The sequence below is a fragment of the Cherax quadricarinatus genome, chromosome 14, assembly GCF_038502225.1.
Source record: "Cherax quadricarinatus isolate ZL_2023a chromosome 14, ASM3850222v1, whole genome shotgun sequence".
In the NCBI taxonomy this organism is placed as follows: Eukaryota; Metazoa; Arthropoda; class Malacostraca; order Decapoda; family Parastacidae; genus Cherax; species Cherax quadricarinatus.
Window position 1 is genome coordinate 2515001 of NC_091305.1, and position 12278 is coordinate 2527278.

The 12278-nt window shown below is 41.8% G+C and overlaps 1 protein-coding gene across 1 annotated transcript in view; it reads right to left on the reverse strand.

The window, feature by feature from the left end:
* The window catches only part of LOC128696148 (uncharacterized), a 10698-nt gene extending 989 nt beyond the window's left edge, over positions 1–9709 (reverse strand). The window contains exons 1-5 of the mRNA XM_053787300.2: positions 9147–9709; positions 8696–8907; positions 6421–6556; positions 4162–4439; positions 3544–3700 (exon numbers count right to left, since the gene is read on the reverse strand). Coding sequence (XP_053643275.1) covers positions 3544–3700; positions 4162–4439; positions 6421–6556; positions 8696–8907; positions 9147–9216 — 853 coding nt within the window. The 5' untranslated portion in view covers positions 9217–9709. The remainder of the gene's footprint in view (positions 1–3543; positions 3701–4161; positions 4440–6420; positions 6557–8695; positions 8908–9146) is intronic.
* Between the last annotated feature and the right edge of the window lie 2569 nt (positions 9710–12278).

The following is a 12278-nucleotide window of genomic DNA, read 5'->3' on the forward strand; positions in this document are numbered from 1 at the left end:
AAGATACAAGAGGTGCAGCGTCAGCCTTCATTGTCACGGTCACGGTATTAATGTCTCATGTAGAGATTTATCAAGTCAATTGAAGTTCTGTGTATAAAGAAATATTATTTCTCATTTATTCCTTTTCAGTAAGGCCTTTATGTATATATATATATATATATATATATATATATATATATATATATATATATATATATATATATATATATATATATATATATATATATATATATATATGTATACATATATATATATATATATATATATATATATATATATATATATATATATATATATATATATATATATATATATATATATATATATATATATATCTAATTTCTTTCTATGTCACATTCCTTTTTCACCGATTTCTTTTTACAATTTTGGCCCAATTCTCTCTCTCTCTCTCTCTTCAGCCCCCATCCCCTTTCCCAGTATCTCCCCGATTTTCCCTAAACTCTCCTAAGGTGACACTTGTTTTGATGTTATCTGTAAATTGTGAAAGTTGTTCAGGTTTTATCCCTGGCTCTCTCTCTCTCTCTCTGTGTGTTCTCCGGCGAAGGAGTCGTCAGCTTTGGTGCTACGGCCACATTAACACACACGTTTATCGGCTGTTTTTCCCCCTACACAGCGTATTAAAGTCCTCTTATGCAAAGCAGATACTTGTGAACGGCTTCTCTTTCCAAGAGAAGATCCTTCGAGTTTCATATTATTTCTAACATTACTGTTTTTTGGGGGTTACCGAAATTTTTATAAGCACTTCGTAACTTTTTTTTTGTCTCTTATTTTTATAAGAACTAAATTATAATGGATATCTCGAAAATATATATTAGGTTAACATTTAACGTGAACTATGAATCTCTGTGTATGAGATGCATTTAAGTGCTTCCCTTTGGCTGCGAACCCTGATCTTACATTCACACAAGAGGCCAGTGGCGAGTCAATATATGACTGACTATAAAAACGTTGTGTTAGCCACTTCTGAAGGTTTGCTTACGTTTACAATCGTCTTATACTCAATTATGGCTAAACTTTAGGTGAGATTAGACTTTCGACTGTGTAATCTTAAAAGTTTTTATCTTGGGGATGAGAATAGGCTGACCTAGAATAAACGAATGCCCACAATTGCATGGGGCAAGAAAGACGATAGGTTAGACCTAACGTAGGGGAAAGGCCCAGGATAGAGAGAGGAAGGAAAGATAAGCCGTTCCAGAATAATGGAACAACCAAGAAAGGATATGCCTGTCCTTACGCAACAAGAACAGGCACATCCACTGTGAAAGGTGAGGGAGGAAAAAACACGTAACTAGCATAAAAGGGGTACCCAGGATAGGGTAAGGCTTTAAGAACAGCCATATCCAGCATAAAAGAGTGCAGAGGAAACAATGAGGAAGGGTGGATAGGCAGTCCTAGGGTGAAATAGTAACCAGGCTAAAGAGAGGCCAAAGATCTTCACTGTGCAGTGAATTCCAAGTTTCACATTTTTTTAAGCTGATGCAATTGTAGCTTAGGCAATGTTTTGTCGCTAAGGAGAGAGGTGCCCGGCCCCTGAGGGGCCGTAAAGCTGAGCGGAAGGTCCGTAGAGACTACTTTGTCTTAGCTCAGGCTGTAAAAATGGATGATTTAGTACCTCACAGAGGTAGATCTTTCCAGCCCTGGAGAGCCTCAATGTAATCACCCAGTCTGTGAGAGTAGTGTCAGTGTGAGAGTTGTATCAATGTGAGAGTTGTGTCAGTGTGAGAGTTCTGTCAGTGTGAGAGTTGTGTCAGTGTGAGAGTTGTGTCAGTGTGAGAGTCGTGTCAGTGTGAGTTGTTTCAGCAGAATTCGCCAGTATTTTTCTCTGGGTTCAAGTTCAAGTTCAGCAGCATTGACTACAATTTAGGGAAGGTGTTCAGCAGCAACTGTAACGAATTTAAGAACTCATTTACGCTCTTATATGGGTGTGAAGCATGGGTGATGAATGTTGCAGCGAGGAGAAGGCTGGAGGCAGTGGAGATGTCATGTCTGAGGGCAATGTGTGGTGTGAATATAATGCAGAGAATTCGTAGTTTGGATGTTAGGAGGAGGTGCGGGATTACCAAAACTGTTGTCCAGAGGGCTGAGGAAGGGTTGTTGAGGTGGTTCGGACATGTAGAGAGAATGGAGCGAAACAGAGTGACTTCAAGAGTGTATCAGTCTGTAGTGGAAGGAAGGCGGGGTAGGGGTCGGCCTAGGAAAGGTTGGAGGGAGGGGGTAAAGGAGGTTTTGTGTGCGAGGGGCTTGGACTTCCAGCAGGCATGCGTGAGCGTGTTTGATAGGAGTGAATGGAGACAAATGGTTTTTAATACTTGACGTGCTGTTGGAGTGTAAGCAAAGTAACATTTATGAAGGGGTTCAGGGAAACCGGCAGGCCGGACTTGAGTCCTGGAGATGGGAAGTACAGTGCCTGCACTCTGAAGGAGGGGTGTTAATGTTGCAGTTTAAAAACTGTAGTGTAAAGCACCCTTCTGGCAAGACAGTGATGGAGTGAATGATGGTGAAAGTTTTTCTTTTTCGAGCCACCCTGCCTTGGTGGGAATCGGCCAGTGTGATAATAAATAAAAATAAATAAATTTACGGTTTTGGAGATTAGACATTAGCTGCATTACCTGTTCGTCTTCAGCTCTTCCTTGGGAATATAGTAACAAAAGTCCCGGCTCTCTCATCTATTCTAGTTTAGCAATTACTCAGTGTCAGTGTTCCTAGGATATCTACACAGTACACTGACTGTCTCGCCCAGTGATTTGTCATTGGTTAAGCTGAAGGAACTGTAAGGATCTATGATCTTTCATGTTTAAATGGAGTGAGTATTTGAGGTCTGAGAACAATGCTTGACAGCGCCATTTACATCCCTGAGATCCTTGTAGTAAACAAAACCTGAAGAAGGTCCTATAGACAGTACTGGTGGGGAAGAAGACCTGAGGGAGTCCTCTAGAGACGCTAGTTAGCACTTGTGGGATACAAGGACTGAAGAAGGTCCTCACCGTACTGGTTGCTAGCCATTGCTCCGTTATGTGGTGAGGCAGAGAGAAACGCTGGACCCGCTAAATGTTGGCACTGGCATCGTATTTATGGCACGCAGGATTTTCTTTTGCCAGATTTAATTTGCCATTAGCGTTTGCGTCCCCGGCTTCGGTCCCGTTACCACGAAGCTTCAGCTGGTGTCGGATTCACAAGACTGCTGGAGAGGACTACCCCGGTTTCTTGTGGTTTCAGAACCACTTAAATTACTGTCGAGGAGCCATTTCACCGAAACACTTCTTTCAAAATGCGCTTACTGACAGAGGCTGATATTAAGTTCCTTCTTATTAGCAAAAGCTAAAACGTGATATCTGTAAGAATATTCTTAAGACATAGTAAATACAAATTAATATTCCTCACCCAAAAAAATACAAGACTTACTTACCTGACGGCAGCCATTCAAAGGCTGATTGGAAAAAACTAAAGGTACCAATTACCTGATAGGAACTCAACCAAAGGCGTCAATTAGGTGATGGGAACTTAACCAACGGTGTCACTCACCTGAAGAGAACCAGCCGAAGCCCGCAGGTTGCGGGTGGTCGGCGTGGATGAGGGTGACGTTGGCAGACTGACGGAAGACACTGGAGACACGAGCATGACAGGCAAGGGCCAGGGCTCCTCTCATGAACCACGCCTCTCCTACCACCGCCTCCAGCTCCTGATGGTGACCACCACGCACCCGAAGATCATGATAAACACAGTTGTTATTATTATTATTATTATTATTATTATTATTATTATTATTTGGTGTATCAAAGCGTAATTTGAACATTTGTTATTGAGGGAAAAAAACACATTGATGCTAAATAGGAAGAATAGTTGAGTGTATATTTCGACCCCCAAATAAAGCCCTCTTCAGTAGATGCATGAGAAAAAACAATAGGTTCTTCAGATATGAGAGACATGTATGGGTAAGGTGACAAGGCCACACCTTACCCATATATCGTTAAGGTCTATGGATAAGAGAAAATACAGTGCAGAATTACAAAGTGTAGTTTGTGAATTATTCAACACAGGAAGTATGGCAGGCTCTATCCTCCATCTGCCAAAGGCGGCAGACGATGGTTCGAGCTGGAGGCTCGAACCATAGCATGACTGTGACCAAAACAGAGTACTCACCAAGGCCTGGATGCGTCGGCCGCGTCTGTCTGTCTTGTGAGGTCGACGGAAGTGTGTGTTGAGTGGTGGTGTAGCCGAGTTGACAGTCCAGGTGATCTCTGCTGGCGGGTCTGAGTGGTCTACCTGACAGCTAGCTTCTAACACATCTCCAGGCCTCACTCGCGCCCCTTCCAGCATGCCCACGCTGGTGCCCGTGCCCATGCCCACGCCTGCGTCCTGCACGGCGTGGGTGCTGCTTTTGACCTCCCCTTTAATCTCTGGGCCCCACCTGGGGATATCTGATTAACAAGAAGATTAGAGGTTAGTGATGGAATATTGCAGTCAAGTTGAAAAAGATTAAATTTGCTTTTAGAGACACGTGTATTTTACTCTACTGCTGCCCACACACACACACACACACACACACACACACACACACACACACACACACACACACACACACACACACACACACACACACACACACACACACACACAGAGGAAGTATTTCTTAAGCCATAAAGAAGTCAGGAAGTGAAATAGTCTAGCAAGTGATGTAGTGGAGGCAGGAACAATACATAGCTTTAAGACGAGGTATGATAAAGCAATTGGAGCATGGAGATAGAGGACCTAGTAGCGATCAGTGAAGAGGCGGGGCCAGGAGCTGAGTCTCGACCCCTGCATCCACAAATAGGTGATTACACATACACACACACACACATTTTCCTGGACTGCATGAAAGCCTTCGACCAGGTTCTAGCCAATAAGAAGATGGTTTTGGCAATCGCAGAGGTTATGTGGGTACCGCTCTCCTGTCTGCCCTTGTCATTCCCATTCTAGAGCTGGTTGAAGCACGGTCTGCTATCTTGTGGCTTCTATTTCTGCTTTGCTTACCGTGGAGTGCACTATACTTATCACTGTACATAGTGTACATATTGCTGTTATAAATTGGTGAAGGATAATATAAGTCTAAACTTTTTCTACTGTGTTTATTTGCTCCCATTACACCCGGGGTAACAGGCCATTTGGAATCCTGGGTTGTAATACAGTTCCTCACAAAAGATTAGTGCAGAAGCTGGAGGATCAGGAGCGTATAACAGGAAGGGCACTGCAGTGGATCAGAGAATACCTGACAGGGAGGCAACAACGAGTCATGGTACGGGATGAGGTATCACAGTGGGCGCCTGTGACGAGCGGGGTCCCACAGGGGTCAGTCCTAGGACCAGTGCTATGTTTGATATATGTGAACGACATGATGGAAAGGATAGACTCTGAAGTGTCCCTGTTCGCAGATGATGTGAAGCTAATAAGAATGATTAAATCGGATGAGGATCAGGCAGGACTACAAAGAGACCTGGATAGGCTAGACACGTAGTCCAGCAACTGGCTTCTCGAATTCAACCCTGCCAAATGCAAAGTCATGAAGATTGAGGAAGAGCAAAGAAGACCGCAGACGGAGTATAGGCTAGGTGGACAAAGGCTGCAAACCTCACTCAAGGAGAAAGATCTTGGGGTGACCATAACACTGAACACGTTTCTGGAGGCACATATCAACCAGATAACTGCTGCAGCATACGGGCGCCTGGAAAACCTTAGAATGGCGTTCCGATACCTTAGTAAGGAACCGTTTAAGACACTGTACATTGTGTACGTCAGGCCCATACTGGAGTATGCAGCACCAGTTTGGAGCCCACACCTGGTCAAGCACGTCAAAAAATTAGAGAAAGTACAAAGGTTTGCAACAAGGCTAGTTCCGGAGCTCAGGGGAATGTCCTACGAAGAAAGGTTGAGGGAAATCGGACTGACGACACTGGAGGACAGGAGGGGTCAGGGGAGACATGATAACAACATACAAAATAATGCGTGGAATAGACAAGGTGGACAGAGACAGGATGTTCCAGAGATGGGACACAGAAACAAGGGGTCACATTTGGAACCTGAAGACTCAGACGAGTCACAGGGATATTAGGAAGTACTTCTTCGGTCACAGAGTCGTCAGGAAGTGGAATAGCCTAGCAAGTGATGCAGTGGAGGCAGGAACCATACTTAACTTTAAGACGAGGTATGACAAAGCTCAGGAAGCAGAGAGAGAGAGGACCTAGTAGCGATCAGTGAAGAGACGGGGCCAGGAGCTGAGTCTCGATCCCTGGAACCACAATTAGGTGAGTACACACACACACACACACACACACACACACACACACACACACACACACACACACACACACACACACACACACACACACACACACACACACACACACACACAGGACCACTCACCTACGACCGTCATGTTAACAGCATGATCATCTGTCTCAAAGTAAGGCTTGTCACTCATCACCTCGCAGCGGAAGATGCCAGACGTGGCTCTCGTCACTCCTGTCAGCCTCACCATGGGCCCAGAGCTGCCACTTTCCTGAAACACAAACACTGTTCAGTATACACCAACACTGGCCAGTATACAAACCATACCACGAGCGGGGTTAGAACCCGCGATCAGTCATAAAACTCCAGATCGACGCGCTAGCCACTAGCCAGCTGAGCCAGTGGCTAGCATGTCGGTCTTTAGTTTTAAGACTCTCTGATCGCGGGTTCTATTCTCACCTGTGGTATGGTTTGTTTGCAATCGTGTGATTACGATTTCGTGAGTCACTGGTTAGTATACACCAACAATGGTTAATATACATCACAAACACTGGTTAGTATACATCAACACTGGTTAATATACATTGCCAACAATGGGTAATATACATCATCAACACTGGTTAATATACATCACCAACACTGGTTAATATACATCAACATTGGTTAATATATATCACCAACAATGGTTAATATACATTACCAACACTGGTTAATATACAGTACCAACACTGGTTAATATACATCACCAACACTGGTTAATGTACATCAACACTGGTTAATATACATCACCCATACTGGTTAATATACAGCACCAACACTGGTTAATATACATCAACACTGGTTAATATACATCACCAACACTGATTAATATACATCACCAACACTGGTTAATATGCATCAACACTAGTTAATATACATCACCAACACTGGTTAATATACATCACCAACAATGGCTAATATACATCACCAACAATGGCAATTCAACGCCACCAAAGCTAAGTAATCAGATTCGACCCAAGAAAGAGGAGAGCCCAAATTCCTCGGATCAAGATCCCTTCACGAACATCAGGCCAACTCTCCACCCTCCCCTTTCCCCCATACACACACACACACACACACACACACACACCTTGAAGACGCATTTGTGTAAAGCGCTAAACCCGCAAGAGATGACTGCCGGAAAGAATTCAAGTCACAGAGATGGGGGAGCGGAATGATCAATGCTCGAACCTCCGTCTTCATTCACCTCCAGAGTGACGATAATTCATGCAATCGACTAAAATAATTCGAATAAGTTCATTTTCATAATATTTTTTTTTTCCATGATTTAGTCGCCATGTTAATTTTAATTATTTCATTTGCATGTTAATTATTCAATCCGGATGTTATTTTTTATCATTTGTTTGTAAGTAAATGACATCTGGCAGAGTAACTAATTAGAGAGAGACAATGGAAATCAGCGTAAATATTGGGCAGGTCTTTAAAGAAACAAAAACGTAACATGATCATTAATAATAATAATAATAATAATAATAATAATAATAATAATAATAATAATAATATTATTATTATTATTATTATTATTATTATTATTATTATTAGTAGTAGTAGTAGTAGTAGTAGTAGTAGTAGTAGTAGTATGTTAAGCGCTACATTAGTGTTAGTCATTCAGGGACAGGAGTGCTGAAGTCTTGATCATCCCTTTGTTAATCCAAAAAAAGGTTAGAATCTCGTCCACTCTGTGACTTATATATATATATATATATATATATATATATATATATATATATATATATATATATATATATATATTACTATGTGCATACTTATATACATACATATGCAGGTAAGATGTTTGTCTAGCGTTTAGCAGACTGAGGTTTAAGCCTGCAACAGTCCTTGGGTGAATGACTTACACAGGTTTAGTGCTCCAAATAAATGAAATAATTTGTGCTTTTAGTGTTCCTGGTGCTGTATAACCCTTGTGGTTTAGCGCTTCTTTCTGATTATAACAATAATAAAAGTGTTCCTGGTTTATGGGAACAAATGTGGGAGAATTATTCTTTGAATTTTGTGGTATGAGTGTAGTGCAGCGTGTGTTACATCGGGGAATGTGCAGGCGGGGAGGGTCGGTCTCATTGAAATTAATGTATGTTGCAAACTCACCCTTGTCTCACTGGTCTATATGTAATTTTATATTATGGTGCACAGTATAGTAGAGACAGGGATGTTGAACACAGTAACGGGGCAAGATACATATAACAGCTAATTTGATAGTATTTTGACGCATGTTCGTATCTTGAGGCAAGGTTGTCCTGCACTGGGACAGGAAAAAACTCAACTTAAAACAACCGGAAAAATGACAATGAACGTAAGGCTGTTGACCAAAGGCACAGGCAACCATACTTACATCGACGTGTATGTGAGGGAGCGGATAGATGCGGATAGGTGGGTCTCTCTTAGGAATGTACTCGTAAAACTGGTTGACATCTCGGTACCACTTGACCGAGTAGAGAGGGTCGGGGCGGTCTGTGTTGTGCTCGTAGTTGCACGTGAGTTGGACTGATGAACCCGACACCACAGCTGACGGTACCACCACCCCGGACACACGAAGGCCCCAGCCTACAGGTAAGTACAGGGAGAGTCAGGATCCTGAGTCGTACACAAAGCAACACTGGCATTCACACGTAATTACTGAAAAGGACACATTGAATAAACATGTAGAAAGGAGACAGTAGATGAATATATTAGTTCACTAACAACTGGCACATTTTTGGAAAGGGTTGTAATGTATATTTTGGCTTGTCCGATATAGTTGAAAGACTGTCATTGGGTGATGCTATGAATGTTAAGTGACTTACCCCTAGCGGCCAATCCAAGGAGTAGCAGCAGAAGGCGCTGAGGAGCCGACGCCGCTTGGTCCAGCCTCATCTTTCAGCACCTAAGGAATCCAGTTCTGTGGCTCTGTCCAGCGCCTCGACCTTCACACTCCTTCACCACCACCCCAGCCTCTCTCTGACTGCCTTAATGCCTTGCCTGGAGTCTCCGTCTACGCTACTCCAACGACTCGCCAACGACAGGACCTGTCTTGAACTACACTCCAACGCTTGAACGCTCCCCACCCTACCTCCACGCTCCGCTTTTCAAGTTCACAGGCACCGTCCACGCCTCCGTCAACACTTCCGTCTGATCTCCAACGCTCTCTCGCCTCCTGCTCCTCGTGTCCCCAAGAGAGATAAATGAACTTTGAGCCTTTTAATGTTTTTGTGCTGAGGATAAATCGAAGAGCGCCTCGTGGACGAGACTGAAGGTGACCCAGACTTTAGATATTTTTAGGAAAAACAGTGGAGAAAAGATTTGACCAAAAGTTAGTGGAATGTCATTAGAAAGTTTTTATGTGTAACTTTGATATTTCTCTTCAAGGCTAACATTTACTTTACGATAACATTAAGGGTAGCTTATATATATATATATATATATATATATATATATATATATATATATATATATATATATATATATATATATATATATATATATATATATATATATATATATATATATATATATATATATATATTGTGTGTGTGTGTTTGTTTCCATTAAGAATACAAGGGTATAAGTGTTCATATATAGGTTCAACACTTAAAATTATTTACATAAATAAACTATATAAACAGTAGTGACAGGGCGAATGAATAAAAATCACATAAATTTGCTTAATAAAAGCCAAACAGGAGGTAAACGAGCTGAAACAAAATTGGTTCTCATTGTACAAGCCAAACTACGAATTATAATTACTATAATTAGCATTATCAAAATTATTATTACAGCTGGTTTAATTACTAATATAATTATAAATATTATTGATATATTTTACTGCTATTTGAATATTTTAACTATGTTAACTATGTTAACTATGGCTTCCTTCACGAGATTATTACTGGGGGATAATATTATTGGGGTGCAGTCCAAGATACCACAGTCAGAGGGGAGGTGGTCTGTTGACAGTGGCCGAAGCATACAGTCGTGTTGATTACCTTCAGTGTTGAGTCAGCGGGAACACTTTGAAAACTTAGATCATATTAACAAGAGTAAGTTCACAAGACGTCTCTCCGGTGCTGTAAGATCTGCTGCAATGCCAAGTCTGATAAGACAGGGTTGAGATGTAAGTCACTTTACACGTCCCTTTACCCTTCCTAAACAGGAAATATGACCAGGATCATGCATCCCTTGAAAAGTGCCCATACTCAATAGCCAGAGTTTTGACTCTGTGATCGAGTGAGTACGAAATACACTTTAACGCTACAAGTTTCTTGGCTGTGTTGCTTGCAAGATTCATCACTCTTTTCTTTATAGTCATTGATGAGCAAAGTCCAACGCTCACCCCCTCCTCCTAACATTTTCCCCTTAGTTGCTACGTGGTAATATTCCCTTCAATATTATCCCAACTCCAACATTAACATCAGACTATCCAGAGAACAAAATTTATGTTTTCTCAGAAACGATTGTAACCTGCCTTCACTTACATCAGCAGAAGTTGCTACAAGTTGATGATTGACGTACCTGAGGACAGTCTCTTACAGAGGAATCATCTGCATGTACAGTGGATCGATGAAGTAGACAGTCAACAGATCAAAAAAATTCCTCGTAAGCACCCAGAGACAGATTTACAACCTATTTCCTATTAAGAAATACCTTAAGATGTCATCTTTAATGTCGTAACTCAGGAAACATATCGTGGAGTCAGAAATTCCAGGTGACTGTGGTTTTGCCAGGAGGTCCCGGTGTCAGAGCCTGAAGCACCCACAGGGAAGACCCATCCAGTGACTACTGGAAACTGTAAAATGACCTTTCCGAAGCCTCTGTGTGTAGGTAGGCATACATAATATATATGTATGTACATATATATATAAATATATATATATATATATATATATATATATATATATATATATATATATATATATATATACATACATATACATACATATATACATACATACATACATAAATACATACATACATACATATGTTCGTATATTATGTGTTAATGCCTCTTTCCTGTTCCTGTTCTCCCTCGTAGACTCTTTACATTCCCCTCTCTGTCTCTCTGTCTCTCTGTCTGTCTGTCTCTCTCTCTCTCTCTCTCTCTCTCTCTCTCTCTCTCTCTCTCTCTCTCTCTCTCTCTCTCACTCTCTCTTGTCTGATTCAAATCTTTCGCTCTTTCTCACTTTCTGCCGCACCAAATTGCACGGGAACATAAACGTACATCGCTATATCCAGGAGGACAAAAAGCGCTAAATACGGGCCTGGCTGTGGCTCAGGAGGGAACACCGCACGTATGAAATGTTTTCTGCCATGAATAGTGAAGGGTAAATGACAAGAGAAAGTGCTGTGTTGCCTCGCTTGTGTTTTTGGTATGGGTGCTGAATGTTTTTTACGTAGGCCAGATGGGTTTGTATACATGTGTGAGTGTGTACTCGCCTGTATATACTGTACTCACCTATATGTGATTTCAGGGGTCGGGTCTCAGGTCCTGGCCTTGTCTCATCACTGGTTGTACTGGGTTCACTCTCCCTCTCTCTCTCCCCTGGCTTGGAGAACCCTATCGTACCTCATCGAGAAGCTATGTATGGATCTTGCCTTTACCACTCCACTCTCCAGTTCATTCCAATTCCTGAATACTTTAAGGTTCAAGAAATGTTTTCAAACATCTTCCTGATTCATGTGGTTTTATCTTCAATCTATGTCCTTGTGTTTCTGTTTCCTGCCTCTCGAATAATCTGTCCCTGTTCCCTCTTATCAATTCCTCTCAGTATTTTGTACGTCGTTATCATATCACCCCTAGTTAGGTGAGGGTGAGGGGTAGCTGAAGGTGGGTTTCTTGCATGGAAGTGGATCAGGAACATGGATGTAGGTGAAGATGGAAAAGTTGAAGAGTAGAGGGAAATTGGAGGTGGGGTCTGTGATGAGAAGTTAGGTCAGGTTAG